Source organism: Herpailurus yagouaroundi, unplaced genomic scaffold, assembly GCF_014898765.1.
Source record: "Herpailurus yagouaroundi ecotype Mexico unplaced genomic scaffold, PumYag 28, whole genome shotgun sequence".
NCBI lineage: Eukaryota > Metazoa > Chordata > Mammalia > Carnivora > Felidae > Herpailurus > Herpailurus yagouaroundi.
This window is the reverse complement of record NW_024412376.1, coordinates 150620435-150646554: the sequence shown is the minus strand read 5'-3', so window position 1 is coordinate 150646554 and position 26120 is coordinate 150620435. Positions and strand designations below refer to the sequence as shown.

Here is a 26120-nt window from a genome sequence, read left to right as displayed (position 1 = left end):
TTTTATGTGTATTTTACCACAATTAAAAAATATTCTTATCAGAGCATATACTGTAATGTTTACCGATTGAATGGAGGAGTTTGAATGGATACAGATGAAACAAGATTGGCACCATGTTGAAAATGTTAAAGCTGAGCCACGGGTTCATGGGGCTTCGCGGTATTATTCTGTCTACTTTTGTGCATGTTGACAATTCCATAATAAAAATTTATACTTGAAAAAATCATACTAGATATTCTATGAGTTTAATTTTCTTGGAGAACTTTTTCTTATAGCCTATGACATGCTTACATGGGCTAGTTAGTCCCTGGGTTTGCTGCACAGCTGTATCCTTGGAGGTCTCTTTTTACCATTAGCCCAGACATACCCTTTCTTGATCTTTTTCTGCTGAATTCCTTGTTTCCTGGATCCTAGAATTTTCTCTCTTGGTATCCATGATTATTCTGGTGAAATTTATCCTCCTGTAATATCCAATGAGAGGAATTTTTATTTCAATATTCAGTGAGAGCTCATATGTCTGATAGTATCTTTTTTCATTATCACACTTGATTAATGGTTGGAGGGTTGGATTTTTGGTGCAGATATTGAGGAGTCATTTCCCCCTTCCACCCAACTTTGTGTCAAGCTAGTTGCTTTGTTGCCTCTTTCTCAGGTAGGGTTTGTTTCTTATTTAGAGTGTGGGGTCCTTCCATTGCCAGCCTTATGTAAACATCTTCATGTGGCTTCCCATCTTTGATAAGATTTAGACTTTGCTCCTTTCTGCCTGGTCCCAGAAGGCCATTAAAATGGCAGCTCACATCATCTGGGATTGGCAGATGCTCTCAGGACAAAAGCCTGCCTCGTTATTCATTTGTGCTTCTGAATTGCCTCACTCACTTTATTTTTGAGTTGCTTACCATCCCACCAGATCAATGACACATTTAAAAATGTAGTTCCTATATTTCATCCAGACTGTAGTTGTCTGAAGGATGTCTCAGGGTATGTAGTTCATCTGAAAATGGTAGTCTCATTCCTTATAAAGGACAGTCACACTTTTAGAATATGGACATAATTGCATCTAAAGAAAATCCGTAGTGAACAAGTGAGTTATTGATACCACTAATTCAGCAAAATTTACATTAATGTACTGATGAGTCCCACCCACTATATTTTTTTATCAAAATATCAATTATAATGGTTAATTAAAATTCAAATTTTAGTTTCTCGTGGAAACAATATTGCCTAGATATGCTCTAACTAGTGTGCGTGTAGGATGAGCTGCTCCATGTTTTCCTACTAACTGACATTTACCTTTCAAAATTGCCAGAATTTCATTGCACTTTCAATGGAGTATTTTCCAAAAGGTAGAATAAATCATGTTATGCACTTCTTAGGCTCTATAAATTGACTAGCACAGGCATCAATTGACTCTTCCTTCATCACTCAGAGTAATTATTACTAAAAGTAGCATATTTCATTGGAAGGACTTAGACTTCAAAATCAGGCAGATCTGGAAATACAACTTGGCTTTGCTACTTACTACCAATGTGCTCTTAGACAAGCCACTTACCAGTGACTGGGGAAGCCAGCTTGTACTGGTTCACCAGTACCTACTGTTAAGCTTTCAGCAATTTTGTGAGCTGATTCTTAACATATTCATGATTCAAAATTAAATTATAGAAATTTACTAAATTTTATTATTCCCCATGCCTCTGTAAATAACCCAAGGTTACTTAGCTTATTCTTGTATCTGTATAGAAGAAATCCTATATAATGCTGTGCTACCATTCATCTCTTCCCCACCCACCTTCAGTGCTATCCCCTTGGTTGCTTGAACTTGGCCATGGTGGAAGTATTAACACTGTAGGAATTGGCCAAGTGCTGCCAAGTCAGTATTTAATGTATCGTTTTGTTGACTGTCAAGACCTAAGAAAGTGATAGAGACAATCTTAATAATTCAGAGTAAAGTTAAAAGTGTGTCACATCTGTAGCGTTACATTCTAAGTAGGACTGATGTTTGAGGAAATTTTCTTCCAGTGTTTGAAAACATTATCCAATTCAGTGAAGATGTAGCTCATATTACTGATGAACAAGTGAAATTCTGTTGTTTTCCTTTTATCTTGCCTGTTAATTTCAGCAAACATATCAGTTAACATTCACATGAGAACTACACACATTTGTTAGGTCGCAGCCATAGCTTGGCTACCAATATAAAAATTTGGCAAAAACCTAAGTGAGCGTTCTATGAGAATCAGTTGGCCATATGGAATTTATAGAAAGAGCATTGCATATTATTTGGAAATTGTGTATTACATGGCTTTTGTGTCAATAAAATTTCTAATTAACATATGTACACATACTTTATTTTTATTTGTTTTTTTTAAGTAAGCTCTCTCCCTACTGTGGGGCTTGGACTCACAACCCTAGGATCAAGAGTAGCATGCTCTACCAGTTGAGCCAGCCAGGTGCCCCCACAGTTTTAAACGTATAGCCAGTTGTTAATATTTACTAGAACGCTATTGCTTAAACTCTCTGAGATTAAGTTCTTCATCTGTTAAATCACTTATCCAAAACTATGAGCACCATATTTGACTAAATTGTATTTTAGTATTCATACCTGTTTCTTTCTAAGATTGGATATCAGTATTTTCCCCGATCCCTCTAAACCTCATTTATAGACATAAATTGAGAGCCATTGGAATGTATATAGCTTTTTGCCTCTATATTATGACTCCAGAGTATAGTAATTTTTAATATTCACAATTTCTTTGTATAGATACTTAGTATCCTACTTGATTTCAACTGTCATTTTTGCTCTTGTCAGAGCTCCTCCTTTTACTAGCCTCTCCTGTCTCCCCATGGTCCCCTCCCATAACTTACAGCCTATGCTGTCCTTGTGTGGGTCCAAAACCTAATACCCAATCCTGTTTGAATTGTATGCACAATATGAGTAAGTAGATGCTAAGTGAGACCTGAAAGACCTTCCTGTAATTGCTTTGGTCTACTCTACTCTATCTGTGACCTCCTTTCTTATATAAAAATTATTATGAGGGGCACCTGGGTGGCTTAGTCTGTTAAAGCATCATACTCTTCATTTTGGCTCAGGTCATGATCTCACAATTCGTGAGTTCGAGCCCTGCATCAGGCTCCATGCTTATAGCATGGAGCCTGGTTGAGATTCTCTCTCTCCTTCTCTCCCTGCTCCTTACCCGCTCACACATGCGCGCACACACACGCACACACTCTCTTGCAAAATAGTAAATAAATACACGTTAAAATAAAATAATTATGAAATATTTTAGACACATTAAAAGGGTTGGGAATAATGTAATAAATACCTACCCGTATGCTCCTAACCCAGTTTAAGGAAGGAAACATAAGAATTTCAGTCACACTCCTCCCAGGTTCCATTACCCTCTTTTTCTCCCCAATGGTAACCACTAGCCTGAATTGACCATTCCCAGGCATGTTATACATTTACCTTGTATCTATATGTTCAGAAAATACACGGATTGTTTTTACATATTTAAAAATATACAAAACATGATAAATGTATATGTTCTTTTTTTCATATTGTATATATTCTTTAAAAAAATCAGTAGGCTTCATATTTTAGAATGATTTTAAGTTTACAGGAAAATTGGGCCGAAAATCCTGAGAGTTTCCATATACCCCATTCCCCTAGTTGCCTTACTAGTAACATCTTGCATTACTGTGGAACAATTATTACGACTGATGAATGAATATCGATGCAGTATCATTAAGTAAAGTTCATAGTTTATGGGTTTTGATAAATATATCCACAATTACATTATTATGTAGCATACTTACTGCCCTAAAATTCTGAATTCCATCTCTTTATCCCTGGATACATTCTTTTGGATCTCAGTTTTTTTGTTTGTATAACTTCATAGTTTTGAGGCTGAGTCCATTTGGAGTCTAATAACAAAACACCATAAACTGGAAGGCTTATTTCTCACAATTCCAGAGGCTGCAAGTCTGAGGTGAGAGTGGCTGGACAAGGGCCCTCTTCTGCATCACAGATATCTATGTTTTCACATGGCACAGAGGACTAGGGAACTCTGGGGTCTCTTACAAGGGCACCAACTCATTCATGAGGGCTCCTCCCTCATGTCTGAAGCACCTCCCAAAGATCCCACCTCCTAATACCTTCACATTGGCCATTAGGATTTCAACGTAAGTTTTGGGGGATACAAACATTCAGAGTGTAGCACAGGGTTACTCTCTGATTCATTTCCCTTAACTGCTGATTAGTGTTTCCTCTGTATGCTTATACCTCAAATTAATGATCTGTTCTACTGTTGGTAGAATGTAGGTTGTTTCCAGGATTTTGTTAGTACAGACGTCTCTGCCTCAATGATCTCATATAATCTCTTTGTGAAAATACATGAGCATTTCTCCAGGGTATGTACCTAGAAGTGGAATTAGGGAGTCACGAGATTTTTAAAATTACTCCTTTATACCATAGAATGCATTTTAACTCCATTTTAAACAACATTTCTATGTGTACAGATATTCCAAATCTAATGCAATTTTTACTTTCTGTTCTTCTAATGTGCAACACTCTCTCTTTCCTGTGAGGTTTTGGATCTTAGCTGCCCTTTTTTCTATTTTGTATCCACCCCCACTTCCCAGCAATTCATCTTGATGACCCAACTTTTCGTTTAGGTGTCTGTCTAAAAGTCATTTTTCTAAGAGACCCCCGACTCTAGTCCACATCTGGATAAATGCCCCTCCTTGGTTTTCTGGCAAGGCTTTTACCTCAGCTGTTTTGCAGTTGCCCATAGCTAACTTCTCCAAGGACAGGAAGCACAGCAGAGTTCGCCCTGGTATCTCCTGCGCTCAGCATAGAGCCTGACACATAACATTTGTGGAATTAATGGAGGTATGAATGAATGAATGTAGGATGCTAATATCATGTCAACAGCGGCTGAAACTAGTGCCCTCCCCACAATAATTGACTGGACCATTGCAGGCTCCAGTGGTAACTAACAGAAAATAGGGTTCAAGTGTAGAGGGCCAAAGACAAGGTCCTGAGACTCCATCAGGCACAGCAAGGACAAGACGTGTCAGTCATGGCCAGGAGGAGATATTTTCAACTCAGACATTCATAAGCTGGGGCCTGCCTCTGTTTACCAGCTGGGAAATCTTCAGAAAATGAACCATGAAAGCCTGTGATGCAGCAGCAGTACGCAATCATTTTTCATTTGCTACCAGTCAGTTTCAGGGATCAAGGACAGCTAAACACATAACTCGCTCATGCATGTTATTTTAAAGGCATATTTTAAAGTTATAAATATGGTACATTGAGTTAATGAGGTATGTTCTTTTGGCGACAAATATTTACATTCCACATATGCCTCTTGATGTCGAGTGTAACCGTTTCATTTTCTTCTTTTTCTCAGGAGGCTGGGATGCAGATGGAAAAGGCCCTAGTGTCTGGGACACATTCACCCATCAGGGAGGAGAGAGAGTTTTCCAGAACCAGACTGGCGATGTAGCTTGTGGCAGCTACACTCTGTGGGAGGAAGATTTGAAATGTATCAAACAGCTTGGATTGACTCATTACCGCTTCTCTCTTTCCTGGTCACGTCTGTTACCTGATGGGACGACAGGTTTCATCAACCAGAAAGGCAAGTGTTTCTTAAAAATAGAAGGTTGCAGCTTTAATTCAAGGTTATTGCTGCAGTCTGGCATAATTAATCCAGTGTGCTGTTCTGCAGCCTAGCTTTGAAATTGCAAGCTTTTAGGGTGATTATAGGATAAATTTTTTGAAATAGGTTTGCATTAGCTTTCTTAATAATATTCTGTTTTCCTTTAACTGGAGATATTTGTTGGGAGGGGCAAAATAGATGGGCAGGCAGGGGGTGGGGATAAGTATTTCATTGATGTAAGATATGGAGTGTTTACCTGAAGGTGAATTTTCCAAAAGTTATGTATTAAACTGTTTTCAGTTGTGTTAGGCTGTGATGAGTTATGAAAAGCCCTGCAGAACTTGAGGAGATTTGGAGCATTTCAGTTGGAGGTGAATTGGTGGAGCTAATTAACTAGCAAAGAGATTAGCACCAAGGCAAGTGAAGTTCACTTAATTAGGGATTAAGTGCCAGCTGTATCACTTACTATCTATGTAAGCATCTCTTGGGCATTTTTTCATGACTCAGTTTCCCCACAAGTAGAAAGGAATACTATAATAGTTCCTACTTCCAAGAGTTGTGGGAAGTTTAAGTGAAATTAACTCTGTAAAGTGCATTATTTACATAGTAGCTTGTATATCATAAAAGCATTCAAATAGTGTTAGCTATTATTCTTATTGACCTTTGTAATTAAAAAGACTACTGTCCTGGGGTGCTTGGGTGGCTTAGTCAGTTAAGTGTCTGACTCTTGATTTTGGCTTGGGTCATGATTTCACTGTTTGTGAATTCGAGCCCCGCATCGGGTTCTGCGCTGACAGCACAGAGTCTGCTTGGGATTCTCTCTCTTCCTCTCTCTCTCTCTCTCTGCCCCTCCCTGACTCATGCTGTCTCTCTCTGTCTCTCTCTGTCTCTCTCTCTGTCTCTCAAAATAAGTAAATAAAAACTTTACAAAAAAAAGACTACTGCCCTATTTGAATGCCTGTTATTTATGAGACATTTTAAATACATTTTCTCAAATCCCCACAATCAATGAGGAGAAGGTATAATTAATCACATTTTTTACAGTGGTACACGTCCAAATCCAGATATTTTGTAAATGGTGGGTTTGGAATTTAAACCTAAGATCTAGCTAGCTCCTTCCACACAACAGTGCTGGCAAACTATAACCTGAGGGCCAAATTTGGCCTGACTCCCATTTTTGTAAATAAAGTTTTATTGCAGCACAGCCATGCCCATTCGTTACATATAGTCTGTGGTTGTTTTCCCATTACCTTGGTAGAATTGAGTAGTTGGTGCAGAGACCATATGGCCTGCAAAGCCTGAAATATTTACTACCTGGTACTTTACAAGAAAAGTTTTGTGACCCCTGTACTACAACATAAAGTCTTCTTAATAAAGAATCTTTATTGCTACTTTGTCCTGGGAAATACTTCACACTACTCCTAGGGTTGGGACTAGGTGAGGCAAGTGATATGCCCAAGGTGCAAAATCCAAGGAAACGTTGACTCTCAGGGTCTTGCAAGTGCAAGGTGGGCACTTGCAGAAACCCGAATGAAGGGCCCTGCTTGCCTCATCCCGCTTCCAGCCTTCAGTGCCTTCACTGATCCTCAGGGGCTCTTTTTTGGGTAAGTTATCTGATTTCCCACATAGTAAGAACCACCTGTGACAACAATTGCTAGGTGGGCATATGTACTTGCAAATGTTGATTTTTATGTAAGGTGGGGGAATCTGTAGGTTGTGAAATGCAGCTGCAACTTCAGATAAGGGACAACACAAGATTAGCAAGTCCATTGCCCAATCTAAAGACATTAGCTCCCCTGAGTTGAATGTCTAGTTTCTTGACATCACAGACCAGTTTTTTTTTCCTGCCTTGAACACACATTAACTTGTTCAGTTTAAAAGTGAACTAATAATTTTCTGCCTTCCTCATCCATCATCTATAACCTTCTCTCTTCTCTGGCACCATTATACCCTCAAAAGTCTAAAAACTAAGAGTAATCTCTGAATCTCCTCTTATTTTTCTTTCTACATCTAATTGGTTGTAAGTATGATCCATTCCACTTATGTCTCTTTAACTTCTCCCTCCTGGCCCTCTTCTCTGCCTCCGCCCTGGTTTAGTTCTTTATCATTCCCATCAAGGACTTTTTGATATACCCATGCTGGGTGTAACTACTTTCACACTTTCTCTGCCCTTTAATTCTTTGTACAAAATCACAAGCCTCGATGTATAGTGCACACTCCTTCATAACACCGTTTCAGGTTTCATTTGACTTAGTCTTAACTCACCTCTGTTGCATTGCAGGCTGAAATTCCCTCATGCATACGACCCATGCAATTGTTCTATGTAATTCCCTAAGCACATAACCCACTACTTATTAAACGTACTATGCAATTTTCCACCCCTGTAGGAATTTTCTTAAAGTCTTTTCTCCTGCCTGGAATGGCTATACCCACTGAATATCAACCCTCTTGGTAAGACCAGCATGGTCTTCTTCTTTACACTCTCCCCTGTTCGAAGACAGAATACGTCTTTGTTTTTCTATTCCCATAGCACGTCATAAACCTCTTTGAGTATTTCTCACATTTTTTACTCTTAGCATTATTAAATCCCCTGTTAGATTATAAGCACCTTGAGTTTAATTCAATTCAACAAATGTGTCTTAAGTATCTACTGTGTGTCAGGGACTGTGCTAGGTACTTGTATTGAATTGCCTATAGTGTATGGGCAGATAATTCTGCCTCATTCACCCGCATAACAGTATGGTGTTTTACAAGGAGGAATTCAGTAAACATTTACTGAGTTTAAGTGAATTAGGTCAATAATAATCATAAAAATAACCCTACAGCTAGTAATGGTTGTGTTTTCTTGAGCACACAGTATGTATAGCTCAGTGTGCCGAACATTGCACCCTGCTTTTGCTGATTTAATGCTCCTAATACCCTTATGGGTGAGGTGCTTCTCTAAACAGTGAATAATGGTGATCTGGGATGGAAGGCTGGGTATAAATTTGCCAAGGTGGCAATTTGGTGCTGAATTCAACCTAGGTCTGCCTACTGTCAAACATGTAGTATCTACTCTAGAACCTTCTTTAGCCTCACTAGACCATTTCTACTCCCTGTGCTACAATTTCTCTGTTGGTGAAATGAAGCAAAGGCACCACATCACCAGAACTCTTTCCACTGCTGTAGTCCATGATTCTGGGTGTTTGGAGCTTTCACTGAATTTCCATTTGGATGGTAAACAATGGAAAAACTTGAAAACACACACACACACACACACATACACACACACACACACACACACACAACAAAACAACACCTCCCCGGGGCCAACTTGTAATACAGATCCATAACCCCTTATCTGAAATTCTAAAATCCAAAAAGCTCTGCATACTGAATCCTTTTTAGCAAGTTTAATTTTAAAAATAATTTGGCAACAAAAGCTAACCTGAATTTATGCTTTTTTTAATTGAAGAATAATTGATATACAATATTATATTAGTTTCAGGTATAGAACATGGTGATTTAACATGATCATTTAACTAAATGATCACCACAATAAGTCTGGTTACCAGGTGCAATCATACAAAGTTGTTATGATATTATTGACCATACTCCCTATGCTGCACACTATGGCTCCATGACTTACTTATTTTATACTTGGAAGATTATGCCTCTTAATCCCCTTCACCTATTTTGCTCATCCTCCCTCCTCTCTCCCCTGTAGCAATAATCAGTTTGTTCTCAATATCTGAGTTTGATTCTGGTTTGTTTTCTTTGTTCATTTATTTTTTAGAGTCCATGTATAAGTGAAGTCATATGGAATTTGACTAATTTCACTGGGCATAATACCCTCTAGATCCATCCATTTCACTACAAATGGCAAGATTTCATTCCCTTTTATGGTTGAGTAATATTCCATCACACACACACACACACACACACACACACACACACACACACGCATGCACACAGACACACAGACACACATACACAGACACCACATCTTTATCCATTCACCCTTCGATGGATATTTAGGTTGCTTTTATATCTTGGCTATTGTAAGTAATGCAGCAATGAACCCAGCAGGTCATATGTCTTTTCAAATTAGTGTTTTTGTTTTCTTCAGGTAAATATCTAGAAGTAGAATTGCTGGATCATGTGGTAGTTCTATTTTTAACTTTTTAAGGAACCTCCATACTATTTTCCATAGTGGCCACACCAATTTACATTCTTATTAATACTGCATGAGAGTTTCTGTTTCTTCACATCCTCACTAGCACTTGCTACTTCTTGATACTAGCCATTCTGATAGGTTTAAGGTGTTATCTCATCCTGGTTTTGATTTGCATCTCCTGATGGTTAGTGACATTGAGCATTATTTTCATGTGCCTTTTGGCCATCTGTATGGCTTTTTTGGAAAAGTATCTATTCAGGTTCCCTGCCTATTTTTTAATCAGGTTGTTTTTTAAAATATTTATTTATTTATTTTTGAGAGAAAGAGGAAGAGGCAGAGGGAGAGGGAGACAGAGAATCCCAAGCAGGTTCCCTGCTGTCAGTGCAGAACCTGATGTGGGGCTTGAACTCATGAACCGTGAGATCATGACCTGAGCTGAAATCAAGAGTTGGATGCTCAACCAACTGAACCACCCAGGCACCCCAATCAGGTTGTTTTTTGATACTCAGTTTTACGGGTTCCTTATATATTTTGGACGTCCAACCCTTGTGAAAATTTTTTTACAATGTTAGGTGATTTCACTTGGCAAGAATGTTTATATAGTTTATTGCAGAAATGTGGGGAATATGCTTAGGAATCCCCCAGGCTTACACCAATGGGTTAACAAGGCAAAAAGAAATACAAAGCTATAGAATGCTCATACTCAAGTATGGGTAAACCAGATTGGCACCTCAAAAATAGGGGGGTGCAAAGGCACCCAAGAATAGGGAGGCACAAAGGTGCAAAGACTAGAGAGGTGCACAGGCACCCCAAAATAGACAGGGGGTGCAGAGCCCCCAAAATAGAGAGGGAGGGGCAAAGGCCCAAAATAGGCACAGGCGCAAAGGTGCCCAATACATAGGTATATGAAATAAACAAGATTAGATATTCAGGGTGGAAGCACCCCCAGTTTAGTACTATAGCAGAAAAGCTGCTTTCACAGGAGGATAGGGCCCAGTTAGGTAAACTGGTGAATTGGACTATGGACCACTGCGCTGCAGGCGATGCAGCTCAGAGCAGAGATGGTTAACAAAAGAAAAGGTGGCTTATTAACCCTGAGGTTATTTCCCCTATCTGTCTCATCCCCTAGGCTAGCTAAGATAAACAAGCATGGCACCTCCTGTCTGCCATTAACAACCACCTGCCCATCTACCCAGAGCCAGGATTTTGTTTTATATTGACCCAAACCCCAAATACTGTATATTTTCAAATTCCCCCTTTTCCCTCACATCCCCAAGTTAATGTTGACAGTTTCTTTGTTTCTTTGTACATGCCCATCACGTTTGTAAGCCTTCTGATCTTAATAAATACCCAGCAAAGACCCTTATTTGGGGCTCTTGTCTTTTCCCGGACGTTAGCCATCTCCCGCTCTAATCCTGAGTCTGCTCTTTTGCTGGCCAAAAGAGAACTTTAGACTTAGAATCTATGACACAGAAATATTAAGTGAGACTGATCCAGACCCACTGAGGGTATTAACTTAGTATATGGTATTTGCTCTGTATTTCCTTTCTAAAAATCCAAAAATTCAGAACACATTTCCCTCCAGGATTTTCAGATAGAGGATTACTGTACCACTATGTCAACATATCAAGCTATTTAAAACAAATATGAGATATATACAGAAGTCCATGGAGCACACTATAGATCAACTATCCAGGAACAGGACAGCAGAAACGCTGGAGGGGGGTGGTGATGAGACTGGAGATACTGGGGCCACTTGCACAATGTGGGAAGATAAGTCATGCACATCTCATGTGAGGATCACGTGCCCCAGCACTGAGCTCTTTATGTTTGCCCCCAGCTTTTGTAAAGTCATAGCTGATTAATATTACAGACTTTTCCATGAACAAGAGGGCACAGGAGGTGCTTCCAGTCGGCAGAATTTCAATAAGCGGTTGCTCACTGTTGTGCAGTGATCTGTTGAAGCAACTGGAACTGTTTTAACTCAGAAAGGCCATCATTTGTTTTTTTCTGTTTAAACATTTTCTCAAAGAGCATGTAAAGAATTGGAAAAACCCTTGTCACTATCCTTTACAAGGCACCCTGTTTTTTGTGTTCTAACTCCTATTTTAAAGCTTGATTAGAGGACATTTGGAAACGTGTAAAACCTATGTTCCCAAACTGTAAGAATATTTTACAAAGTGGAATTGTTACACAGCCTTTCTCTTTCAAATGTCAAGTCTTCGAGGTTTAACAAGAAGAGATTGAGCTGGCAAAAGAAATCACATATTTCTCTAGTTCTCAGCTGTTCAAGTTCATTTTCATTTCTGCCACAAATGTAAGTTTCAGATGATTAGTAGGGGACCCAGGTATTGGAAATAAAAAAAAGGAATGTCTATGCAGAATCCCTTATTCACTTTAGTATTTAAAATATGAGCACAGTTAGCAGGAATGGTAAAGTAAATAACTAAAGAAACATTTATTAATCTGCTACTCCATATCAGGCAATATGTTAGGCTGAATAATGGCCCCCAAAGATGCTCACATCCTAATTCATAGAAACTGTGACCATATTATCTTACATGGTTAAAGGGACTTTACAGTTGTCATTACATTAAAAATTTTGAGATGAGGAGATTATCCTGGATTATCTGGATGGTCCCAGTGTAATCAATGAGCCCTTATAAGAGGGAAACAAGAGGATCGGAGTCAGAGAGAGAAAATACAGGAACTGAAACAGAGGTCAGAGAGGAGAGAAGATGGTTATACTGTTGGCTTTGAGAATATTAGAGGGGCCACGAGCCAAGGAATGCAGGCCGCCCCTGGAAGCCAGAAGAGGCAAAGAAATGGGTTCTCCTTGAGAGCCTCCAGAAAGAACTTAGCCTTGCTGACATTTTGATTTTAGTTCAGTGAGAATCTTTTTGAGTATCTGATGCCCAGAACTGTAAGATAATAAATTTGTGTTGGTTTAAGCCACTAAGTTTATGGTAATTTTTGATAGCAGCAATAGGAAGCAAATACAGGCACTGTGATAAGAGAACATAGGGCAAGCAAAGAAATTAATTGGTGGTGTGAGTCTAGAAGGGAATGAACCTAGTTGTCATGTGTGATGCATGTTAGACACTTGAACAAAATTAATTCTACGTTAAGATATTTATAGTTTGGCTAGGGGGGTTCCAGGTCAGTTATTTTCTGCATTGACACATCATCTTTGCAAGTCCTAGCCACATCCTCTCCTGAGAGAATTTCCCCATTTCTTTGTTCTACATAGACCTGCTCCACTCCTGGCCATAGCTGACTGGACAAGGGAAAGACCTTTTTCCCCTGTGACATAATATGGTATAACCTCACGGAAAAAGAGAATCTTGCCCAGTTGTCTCCCCCTCTCAGAGATGTTTGGAGTTGAGAAGTTGAGAATATGAGTTGGTTGGTGCTGGAACCAGGACTCTAAGATAGCTTTGGCAGATGGGATGGCCATTTTGAGACCATAGCAAATTTGGTGCATAAAGAAAACATGTGTTGAGTGAAACTGGATGGGTGAGACCAGTCTTTCTTGAGAGGCAAAGACTTTCTCAGCTCCCAGCTTCAATTCCCTTGAGTTTCAGTTGTAATTTTGTGTGACTGGGAATCTGATAGCTCTCTATCATATCAAATAATGCCCAGGCTTCCTACACCAAACAGCCACCTGCCCCTCATGCTACCTTTATATTTGAGTTAATCTGAAGTGGGTTGCTTTCCCCTATATCCAAAAGACATTTTTTTTTTTAAATTTTTTTTTTTCAACGTTTATTTATTTTTGGGACAGAGAGAGACAGAGCATGAACGGGGGAGGGGCAGAGAGAGAGGGAGACACGGAATGGGAAGCAGGCTCCAGGCTCTGAGCTGTTGGCTCAGAGCCTGGCGTGGGGCTCGAACTCACGGACCGCGAGATCGTGACCTGGCTGAAGTCGGACGCTTAACCGACTGTGCCACCCAGGCGCCCCTATCCAAAAGACATTTAACTCACATTTGCTTTATATTTCCAAAGATCAAATAAGAAGAAATGGGCTTAATTATATCAGAGAAAATGGTAGTTAAGTATGAAAGAAGGCTATGGAAGTTTAAATACTTAAAAAAATCAGTTATGTCCTGGGGTGCCTGGGTGGCTCAGTCGGTTAAGCGATCGACTTTGGCTCAGGTCATGATTTCACAGTTTGGTTCATGGGTTCGAGCCCCTCATTGGGCTCTGAGCTGACAGCTCGGAGCCTGGATCTTGCTTTGAATTCTCTCCTTCTCTCTCTGCCCCTCCCCCACTTGCACCCTGTCTCTCTAAAAAATAAACAGTAGAAAAAAATTATATATTTAAAAGAATTATGTCCTAAATATCCAGGAGCAGAATAGAGTCCAAATAGCCTCTCAAAGTTTCACGGTCCCTTTATTGGTAACAGATGATCATTTAAAAATACACATTTGTCCAACGACTGAATTTCTTATAAAAGCTAAAGAATCCTTTCATGATTTGGTCTCATTTGATACTCAAAACAGTCATGAGGTGGCACTTATAACATACCGTAATATTTTTACAGATGAGGAAACTTGGCTGTACATAGGCCAAGTGATTTGTCCATGATTCTTCAGCTCAACTGTTTGACTCTGGAGGTCTGCTCTTATAAACGTCGCTTCACTGCCCCATGGGAAAATTGCATTACAGCACCAAACCAAAAGTGCTCTGTATAAACCAAGAGTACTCAATTCTGGGATAAATATTAATTATGAAATGCTTTGTTGCTCTGTCAGGCTGATGAGTGAGAAAAAAAATCTTATTTAAAATTTTTTTAAATCTTCAATTAAACCAAAGATTATCATGTTGTTTGAACTACGTTGATTGCCATCATTAATGATTGTACCACATCTAATGATGCTTACAGGGGTAAATCATTGATTCCTCCAAAAATGAAAAAAAAAGGATCTAATATTATGAATCAGCTCCAAAATAGGTGATTGTGAAGACCAGTAAAACATTGTCACCATGTTTCTGGTTCTGAAACAGTAAACGTGAGAAACGGAATGTCACGGTAGAACTGGTTCAGTCTTTGTAGTGAGGCAGACTGGGTTTAAATGTCGGCTGTGCCATATGACATTATTACTTAAGTCTGGGACTTGCTGTCTCTGAAGAGAAGAGGTTTCCTTAGATGCTTAATGAGGATACAAAATATCTACCTCTTGGTGCACCTGGGTGGCTCAGTTGATTAAACGTCTGACTTTGGCTCAGGTCATGATCTCATGGCTTATGGGTTCGAGCCCCACATCGGGATCCACACTGATAGTGTGGAGCCTGCTTGGGATTCTCTGTCTCTCCTCCTCCCCCTCCTCCACTACCCACCCCTTCTTCTGCCCCTTCCGTGCTCATGTTTTCTTTCTCTCTCAGAATAAATAAATAAACTTAAAAAAAAAAAAAAAGCCCACCTCTTGGGCTTAGGGCTAGGATTAAATGAAATGGCACATATAGTATGAATGCAATAAATGAAAACTGATGTTATTTTTATATTCAGAGCCAATGGAAGGAATTGTCTATGAAAACCTTCACACATAACAATTCCAAACTGATTCCATTATACCATCGTTGGATATTGCGTTTTACAAATGAGGACATGTGGGCTTGCAGAGGCCCTGAGATGGGACGGCGGAATGATCTTTCATTGTGAGAGAAAAGAAAAACTTTATAACGTTTGGTGAATGTATTAGTTTTCTATTGCTGCTGCAACAAATTATCACAAGCTTAGCTGCTTAAAAATAGCATAAGTTTTACACTTGAAAATAATATAAAATTGTATATCAAGTATATTTCAATTAAAAAGCACAAATTTATTACTTTAGAGTTATGGAGGTCAGAAGTCTGACATGGGTCTCTGTAGGCTAAAACCAAGGTGCCTACAGGGTTGCATTTCTTTCCAAAGTCTGTTTCTTGGCTTGTTTCAGTTTCTTATGGTAGTAGGACTGAAGGCCTCATTTCCTTGATGATTATCAACTGAGGGCCATTTTCCGTTTCTAGAAGCAACCTGCATTCCTTGGCAGGTGGCTCCCTTCTTCCACATTCAAAGCTGACAATAGTGGGTTCAGTGCTTCTTATGCTGCCACCTCTCTGGCCTCTTCTGTTGTTCATCGTTCCGACCCACTCCTCTGCTCTGCTCTTGCACTTCTAAGGACTCATGTGGTTAGATTGGGCCCACCTGAACCATCTAGAGAAATCTCCCCATCTCAAGATTTTTAACCTTAATGACATCAGCAAATTCTTTTTTCTATGTAAAGTAACTTATTCACATGTTTCATGGATTAGGGCATGGACATAGGGCATGGATTAGGGCATAGGTTGAGGTATCCTATCTGCCAAGTGAGTAATGGCATATGTAAGGGTCTTCCAAGTATGGAGTTGTTATGCATGATTCACATTATGTTCTGGTTTGCAAAACAAGAGAGCTGTTGTTAAAAATATCCACTCTTACAGACAGACAGACAACACATGATCTTGCATTATTTGGCTTGCTTACCTCTCACCATTCTTGTGCTTTCTCTGCTCAGCTATACATTATCATTATCCTGGACTTACAGTTCCCAGAAAGAGCCACACTAGGCTAAAATACAGTTTACAAGTGAAGACTGGCTAGTCCATATATGGTACTAAAACTCTGATCTACAAAAGAAACCCAGGAAGCCAAACACAACCTCTGTAGCAATTGGCCCAGAATAGTCAGAACTAGATCAACATCTGCCAACTTCTCTGTTTTGTTTTTTTTTTTCGTTATGTATGTTTGTTCCCCCTTCCCCCTGCTTCCAACTTAGGACCAGCCAGAGAAAGTCACATATGTGTCCCAGACCAATTGCTTAAGATGCCCTGCTTCTATTTAGCCCACGTCCAGCCTCCCTGTGCCAACAATCTCCAATCAGCTTGTAACTGAAGTCTTCTCCTTCCCCTCCTTTTTCTCACTATAAAGCTTCCTCTCTTTCCTGACAGACTTTCAGTATCTGTCAAATGCAGGTGATGATGGCTGATTCCCTCGCTACAGCAAGCTCTGAATAAATAAACTCTTTGTTCATATTTGGTGGTCTTTGTTTATTTCCACACCTCCCTTACTCTTTCACATATTTGTTTCCCTTTTTTCTCTTCTTGGATCACTCATTCTTCCTTGTCTTATATGAATGATTTATATTCATCATTTGAGTATCAACTTAGATGTCACTAGTGATAACAATAACAACAATAATAATTATTAAAATGATGGCTAACTTGTACTGAGCCCCTTACCTTATGCCAAGAACTTTCTAATGACGTTCAATTTATCAACTCATTAAACTCTTGGCAGTAAATTATTGAAGTAGGTTTCTATTATCATCCACATTTTACAGACAGGGAAAGATAATTCAGAGAGATAAAGTAACTTGCCTAAGGTCACTGAAGTAGGTGAAGGAATGGGGTAGAATTTAGGTAGCTGGTTGCCATAGTTCACTTTTGGAATCATGATGTTATATTGCTTTCAAAATAGATTTTCAAATGTCCTTAGCTAGGAATGGGTACTCCTTACCATATACTTAAATAGTATTCCATACTTTATCTTTACCAGTAATACTGCATTATGATTGTTTGTGAATTTATCTGTAGTCCTACTAAAATTGGAGCTTCCTTAGGTCAAGGACAGTATTTATCTTACATATGTTTATAAGTCCAGCATACAGTAGCTTTTCTATACATGTGTATTTGAGGGATGAAGAAATTAATGATTGAATAAAACAAATTCAAAAGCCTAAATTATTTTTTTATGATGCCCACAAAGTTGTTTTAATTTTATTTTTTTTAAATTTACATCCAAATTAGTTAGCATATAGTGCAACAATGATTTCAGGAGTAGATTCCTTAGTGCCCCTTACCCATTTAGCCCATCCCCCCTCCCACAACCCCTCCAGTAAACCTCAGCTTGTTCTCCATATTTATGAGTTTTCTGTTTTGTCCCCCTCCCTATTTTTATATTATTTTTGTTTCCCTTCCCTTATGTTCATCTGTTTTGTCTCTTAAAGTCCTCATATGAGTGAAGTCATATGATATTTATCCTTCTCTGACTGACTAATTTCACTTAGCATGATACCCTCCAGTTTCATCCATGTAGTTGCAAATGGCAAGATTTCATTCTTTTTGATTGCCGAATAATACTCCATTGTACATATATACTACATCTTCTTTATCCATTCATCCATCGATGGACATTTGGGCTCTTTCCATACTTTGGCTATTGTTGACAGTGCTGCTATAAACATAGGGGTGCATGTGTCCCTTTGAAGTAGCACACCTGTATCCCTTGGGTAAATGCCTAGTAGTGCAATTGCTGGATTGTAGGGTAGTTCTGTTTTTAGTTTTTTGAAGAACCTCCAGAGTGGCTGCACCAGCTTGCATTGCCACCAACAATACAAAAGAGATCCTCTTTCTCTGCATCCTTGCCAACATCTGTTGCCTGAGTTGTTAACGTTAGCCATTCTGACAGGTGTGAGGTGGTATCTCTTTGTGGTTTTGATTTGTATTTCCCTGATGATGAGTGATGTTGAGCATTTTTTCATGTGTCGGTTGGCCATCTGGATGTCTTCTTTGGGGAAGTGTCTATTCATGTCTTTTGCCCATTTCTTCACTGGATTATTTGTTTTTCGGGTGTCGAGTTTGATAAGTTCTTTATAGATTTTGGATACTAACCCTTTATCTGATATGTCATTTGCTAATATCTTCTCTCATTCTGTTAGTTGCCTTTTAGTTTTTCTGATTGTTTCCTTCGCTGTGCACAAGCTTTTTATTTTGATGAGGTCCCAGTAGTTCATTTTTGCTTTTGTTTCCCTTGCCTCCAAAGATGTGTTGAATAAGAAGTTGCTGCGGCTAAGGTCAAAGAGGTTTTTGCCTGCTTTCTCCTCAAGGATTTTGATGGCTTTCTGTCTTACATTTAGGTCTTTCATCCATTTTGAGTTTATTTCTGTGTATGAAGCCTAAATTATTTTTTAATGTTTATTTATTTTTGAGAGAGAGAGAGAGAGAGAGAGAGGGAGAAACAGAATCCAAAGCAGACTCCAGGCTCTGAGCTGTCAGCATGGAGTCCGACATGGGGCTCAAACCCATGAACTGTGAGATCCTGACCTGAGCTGAAGTCATTTGTTTAACCAACTGAGCCACCCAGGCACCCTGAAAAGCCTAAATTATTTTTTTAATCAGAGGATATGAAGTTAAAAAAAAGAGAAAAAAGGACCCTACTTCTGAACAAACTTTGAGTGAAATACAATTCTACATAGGAATTTAGTTATTATCCAGAAAAGCAGGACAGCTTCTCTCTTCTGAGCTTAGGTTTCTTCCACAATCTTAGACATAAAATAACACGAAGCACTAATATCAGTCTGTCCTAAGAAAGTCTCTTCCAGTTAAGAGTCCTTATTAGGTTGGACGCAACATCTTCTTGGCATTGGTTTCTGAGACAGAGTATCTCCAACTTAATAACATTCTTCTGAACTCTGCCACAATACTAAAAGCTCTCCCCCCTCCACCACATGCAATGCTGGAGAATTAGGTGAGAGCCAGAGGTGTCTAGGTATCTCATGGACTAAGTCAGAATCCTAGAGCAAAGTTCTCAACCATATTCCTTAATATGCCAAGGCTCTGGCTAACTGCCCTTGTAACCCACATTCTGGGACCTCTTTTTCATGTTCAGTGGGTCTCCTTTTTAGATTGATAAGACCGCTGTATCTGGAGAAGAACTGAGACAGTCATCTAGATCAGTTCCTTTACTTTATATTTAATACCATTGAGAACCATTCATTCATTCAACAACTATTTATTGAGCATCTATCTACTGACTCTCTGGTATTGTTCCAGGATTTGGGGGATCCAGAGGTGACTTTGATATGACCCCAGCTATTATGAGGCTTGTATTCTAGTGGGGTTAGAAATCAAGCATGCAAATAGAATAATTTCAATACATGTGATAATAACACAAAGTTATGTGGTAGCAACTTGCCCAAATGTATTCCTGTCAGAACATACTTCTTCCACATCTTCCGCCACATCCCCAACCCTCTGCTCAGCCATTCTTCCTTGGAATTCTTCATGTTTCTTCCTCCTAGCCTTTACTTGATTATATGCAGGAAGTAACAAACCTTATTTGGAATAAAAGTTACTTAGGAAATTATTCCCAATCCTCTCCGGATCGCTACTTATGGTCAATGTTCTAAAAATAACTTTACTTCTCATACGTTCTTCTTTTTTCCTTTCTAGGAATAGACTATTACAACAAGATCATTGATGATTTGTTAACTAATGGGGTCATACCCATAGTGACACTCTACCACTTTGACTTGCCTCAGGCCTTAGAAGACAAAGGAGGTTGGTTGTCAGAGGCAATCATCGAATCCTTTGACAAATACGCCCGGTTTTGCTTCAGTACGTTTGGAGATCGAGTCAAGCAGTGGATCACCATAAATGAGCCTAATATTCTTGCCATCATGGCGTATGATCTCGGTGTATTTCCTCCTGGTGTACCTCACTTTGGAACTGGAGGTTATCAGGCAGCTCATAATTTGATCAAAGCTCACGCCAGATCCTGGCACAGCTACGATTCTTTATTCCGAAAGGAGCAGAAGGGCATGGTGTCCCTAGGAATTTTTGCTGGCTGGGCGGAACCAGCAGATACCAACTCAGTGTCCGACCAGGAAGCTGCTAAAAGAGCCATTGCTTTCTGCTTGGATTTCTTTGCTAAACCCATATTTATTGACGGTGATTATCCAGAAGTTGTCAAGTCCCAGATTGCCTTCATGAGTAAAAAGCAAGGCTCTCCATCATCAAGGCTTCCAAAATTTACAGAAGAAGAGAAGAGAATGATTAAAGGCACAGCTGATTTCTTTGCTGTGCAATATTATACAAGTCGTTTAGTCAAGTACCAGGAGAACAAGAAAGAAGAAGTGGGTTTTCTTCAGGATGTGGAGCTTCAAGTTTTTCCAGACCCATCTTGGAAAAGGTTGGATTGGGTCTATGTGGTGCCATGGGGAATACGTAAACTACTGAAATATATTAAGGTAAAACACGTTTGTGTTCATGTACACCCAAATATGTGGAAACGGAAAGACAGACATATGTGTATATATAAGAACTTGGAAAAAGAATGATTTTAGACAGTAGCTTATATATTGGCTTGGGAAGAGAGATTAGGATTTAAGTTGGTGAGGGATAACTGGCTGATAAGAGGCTTCAAAACAAGGTGAAAGTTGGGATTCTTTGTTAAAGTCAGTTGGGGTCAAAGAAGTTGCTTGGAAATATTTTTCAGGCTGATGTCACAACTGTTGATTATCAAAAGGCACATTAAAGGCTGAAATAACTGGATCCTTTTTTGGCCTCCGTTATGCTGGATAGTGTCCAGGTAGCTGAAATTAAAAATTTAAGTTAATGATTTTTAGGACCCTTGCCGTGGGGAGATAGAGAGTGTAGCTGTTGGTGGGACCAAGGGGTTAAGGAGTAGTGACAATCAGCAGATGCTGATGGAAGAAAGATATTTCTGTCTTCTCATTACGATAAGAGTCATTTGACTGTCTTCATGGACATTTGCACAGTTTTGCTTTCCCATTGTTAGTCATAAAAGGTCAGTGCGTGGAAAATTAAGTTAATAGGGTCAGTGCAATTTGATGAAAACTAGTTTTGGGTTGTAGCTTAGAGAAGATAGAGGGTAATGCACCTGATTTTATGAGTCTTTTTTTTTTTTTTTTTTACATCTGTTTGGAATAAAACTTCTGCTCTCTTGTTCCAGGATACGTATAATAACCCTGTAATTTACATCACTGAGAACGGGTTTCCCCAGGGTGACCCTGCATCTCTTGATGACACTCAGCGCTGGGAGTATTTCAGACAGACGTTTCAGGAACTGTTCAAAGGTACCATTTGAAATGATGAAAGATCAATTGTGCAAGCTTAATATAATTTTCCCACGTGCCTATTTGCATTCAGCAAAGACCAATGATTTTGAAAGCCGAAATTCATGTAAATCAGTGTAAAGCCACGTAATTAAGAGAGAGGAGAAAAAGTATTTAGGAAAGAGGAAGGTGAGAATTTTGGCCTAGCTTCAACCTTTCAAAATTTAATCAAGTAAAAGCGACTGTCTTCAGCATTTTGTGACTCCTGGGTGAAGGTGATATGAACAGAGGGGGTGGTGTCTGTTCGAAGAGAACATTAGTTATTACAAAAAGATTAGTACTGACCAACTACAGCATGCCTATGTGCATATTTCAACATCCTAACTACCAAGAAATGAACTGACGGAATTTGTAAAGGACCAAAATTAAGCATTTATGCAATGAACTTTAGAATGGCCTTCGATGAGTCTTGGTCTAAAATGAGTCTTCCAGCACTGTGTGTTTCATTTGTAACCAAACAGCTCCATTTAGGAACAGGTTTTTGTCATATAGAATCTGTGACTTTTATTTCAAGACAATACTATTATTCCGGCAAATGCTCTTCCCCCCATGGCATTCTTTTCACATTTGAAAACAAATGTGAAGGAATCATATTTAACTGGTAACACACATTTCTACACCAGTTAATTTCCCCATTTCAGCTTCTACTTGGAACACTGTTGCTTTGTAAATTTAATTTCTCCTCCCTATAAAGGAATCATATCACAGAAACAAAATCCAATGTAAAACGAGACTTTCAATTTCCTTTTTTACCATGATAGGTACACTTCTCTCTCATCATTCTATTTGAAAGGTCCTAAAATTATTCTTTCCAAATTAATCAGTAATGTACTGAAATCAGCCAGAAGGAATTCTGGAAAGTGACACAAAATGGTCTCTTTCCAAAACCTAAAATATATGGTACTCAATCCCTCACTCTGGCTTGGAATTTATTGGCAGAGGGCAATTGGATTCCTACAGTTTGATCCAAGTGAAATAATTCTTTTGTATTACATGCAAAACAGATTCTTTCTCTAGGTAGGAATTCACTTCCTGATAAAATAAAAAGGAAATGTCCAGTTTTCTGAGATTCCACTCTCTTTCTCCCTGTAAATGACCCTATTCATAGTTAATCCATTGATGTTCCCAGCTTCATCCTAGGAGGAAAGTAAGCTGGTTACCGGCAGGCAGATTTATGGATGATATAAGGACCACAAATGACTTGTCCAAAATTGTTCTGTGTTTCCTGGGAAAAGAGAGAAAAATAGAAATTGGCTTTCTTCATTTTCAGCTTGGTGCTCTGTTTAGTGCTAACATATAAGGACATTTCATTGCTCTTTGAAATAGTTTCAAGTACTTTAATACAGTTAGATCCTTAACACTAAAAATTCGCTGGTAGACCCACAAACAAAGACAACTTAAAGACAGAAAAGTAACTGAAGGTGAGAGTGGAAAATGTGAAGAGATTTGGATTTCTCAGGGGCAAGAGAGGAGAATAGGACTAGAAACAAAATTCTGTTTTTCTACTTGTAGAATTTCAATTGTGTCTTTAAACATATGGAAAAAATATTATACACTTAAAACATTAACTGTTCACAGTATTATGTTCTTTTCTGATTTTTTAACATAAGATGATCTATATTCATTGTCATTAATACATATTATAATTTTTTGCTTTTAAAAAAATGTGGTCTTTCAAATATGCAGAAATCTATTTATCGACAAAAAAAAGACAAGCGTATTTATTCTGGAGTGAGTATAGTAATAGCTATTTCTTATATATTGTTGTAGTGGACACCGTTTATTTAATCTGTGGAGAAACTCTCTTTCCTAGTAATTAATCCCTTTTCTTCTATGAAATACCCATCTCCTCTCATCTTCAGGCTTACCCCAGGGATAGCCATGTAAGTAGAATACAATCCTGCTCCTTGTTAATATATAATTGATTGGTCTGAATGCAGGTACATGGCATGAGCTGGGCCAATCCCAGTTCTTCCCTGAGGTTTAGAATTTAGGCCAGTCACCTTGTCTCTTAGCCTAACTTGGCAGGGGGATGTACCTTTGTGGGCTGTTGGCTATGTCCTGCCATGGACGCTAAGTAGTATAAAGGGGGGCTGCAGGGACGTGGAGACAAGAAATAGGGAGGGCTTCAGGGTGGCACTTAGAAATGGAGCCTCTAATTCCAGTTCTTCCTCAGACCCAGCTGCGTGCATGTTCTTGAGAGACATTACTTTTACTTATAATTAAGTGCTCTTTCTGCTTCATCTGAATCTGACTGGGTTTCCATCACTTGGAACAAAAAGAATCTTCGCTGATACCATCGTATTACTTCATTTTCAAAACAGTGAGATGAGGTCATTGCTCCTATTTTACAGATGAGAAAAGTGAGATTCAAAGAGGCTAAGTCATTTGCTCAAGATCACAGTTACTAAGTCATATCTCCTAGAACCAAGCAGAATGTGTGCATTATTATTACCACTACTACTATTTTGGTGTTTGATAAGATCTGTGAGTCCAGGGTTTTCTGACTCAGAGTGATTACTTGTCCTACCACAGAGAACCTTTTCCTTACTTTGGTACTCTGGACTTGAATAAATTTGCTTCCTGCTGCGTCTGCAGGGGCCAATTGGTCCTGTGACCTTGGACAAAGCTTCGACACTCCCTATCCTGCCTCTCCTCAGGGGACTAGAGCCTAATTTAATAATTGATTTCCTGAGACTCCTTTGAGGTGGTGCTGATGATCTTGACTGGCAAGAACTTTACTAGTAAGAACGCCCTGTGAGCAATTAAAACTAATAACAGGCCAAGGAAGACATTCGTGGGAAGCGCTGCAGGTGAGGGCCCACCAGAACCCGCAGAGTCCGATGGATGATGGCTTTGTGATCCCCACAAACAAAGCCTTCTCTCTAACATCACACTTACGGACAGGCACATAATGACACTATAGTTGGATCAATGATATCCGCCTGGAGGTCTTTCTGATCTCTTCAGGTAAAATCCCACAGCAATTAATTGAGCAGTAAAAAGTAAGCTAATGTTTCTGTTTCCTTTTGGGAAAGGGCGGCAGGGGGTGGGGCGGGCGGGGGATGTCATTTCAAGAAAAAAAAGAGAGGGAAATCAGCTAATGGTTTTTTAATCATTGTATTATTTAAATGCCTTTAAATAGATTGTTTTTCATTAACATAGATATAGATAAAAGCAACAGAATAGAGACACAAAAAACTTGCAATAACCTATAACTAGGCTTACATTTCAGTTCTGCAAATTATTCAGTGAGGGGCCTTTGGCAAATTGTTCAGCCTCCCAAATCCTCAGTTTGTTCACCTATACAAATGGATTAACACTTTCCTTGACCGGGGTTGTTGTAAAGATTCCATTTAATGAGCTGTTGTGTAATCACCCCCAACCACCAACTGCTGGTGCACAGTAGGCTCTCAATCAATGGTAATAATTATTATTATTATTAGAAAATGTGTACTCTTTTTAATTTTTTTAAAAATGTTTATTTATTTTTGAGAAAGAGACAGAGCACCAGTGGGAGAGGGGCAGAGAGAGGGGGAAACACAGAATCTGAAGCAGGCTCCAGGCTCTAAGGCCTGAGCTGTCGACACAGAGCCTGACCCCAGGCTCAAACTCATGAACTGAGAGATCATGACCTGAGCTGAAGTCAGATGTTCAACCCACTGAGCCACCCAGGAGCCCCGAAATATGTACTCTTAAGAATATATTTATCACCCCAAGTTTTTTTAACTTTTTATTTTAAAAATGTCATCCCAAGGCTTTTTTTCAAATTTCCCTCCAAGTAATTAGGTTATAGCAGAATATTCCCCCATGTCTACAGGTTTCTCTGTCATTTTTGGGGGGGAACCTCTGAGTCAGTCTTGTAGCTTTGGGTCTCTGGCTATTTACAGTTGATTCCTGTGGAGTAGAAAGCAGAAACAGCCTCCCTCTATTCATTATTTCCATCAGAGAGGTTGCCAGATTAGGGGAAAACTTAAATCATTGGCAGCAGAACGACCATCAAGCAACTGGGTTGCTTGATGTTTGTGTAAGTTTGGAAAGCAGTCATCTTCAAGGAGTTAAGCTTTTCTCACGTCATATGAATGTCAGTTATATTCGTAAAACGTACACCAGTCCTTGCTGTTCCGGAGCCGACAGCAGGCGAGTTTAAGTTCCTGTGTAAACACACACAAATGGATGCCTCAATAATCTGAAAGCCGCTGAGGTGAGCGAGAGTGTGAAGCAGGGGAGGTTGGCCTCAGTAAGTAATACTCCAGCCGTGACCTCAGTTCTCCTGAAAGGGGATTTGAGTCTGTGTTCTGCCTGTTCATCACGTGCCTGAGCATGTGCCCAGCATGTGCCTGCCTGCCTCTTGCGTGGCCCATGATCTTTCC

General features: G+C 39.3%; 1 protein-coding gene across 3 annotated transcripts in view; it reads left to right on the top strand.

Moving 5' to 3' along the window:
- LOC121037505 (cytosolic beta-glucosidase) overlaps positions 1–26120 on the top strand; it is a 134794-nt gene that overhangs the window by 24544 nt on the left and 84130 nt on the right. For all 3 annotated transcript variants that reach the window (XM_040486947.1, XM_040486943.1, XM_040486945.1), the window contains exons 2-4: positions 5406–5633; positions 20063–20859; positions 21585–21708. In XM_040486947.1, coding sequence (XP_040342881.1) covers positions 5406–5633; positions 20063–20859; positions 21585–21708 — 1149 coding nt within the window. The remainder of the gene's footprint in view (positions 1–5405; positions 5634–20062; positions 20860–21584; positions 21709–26120) is intronic.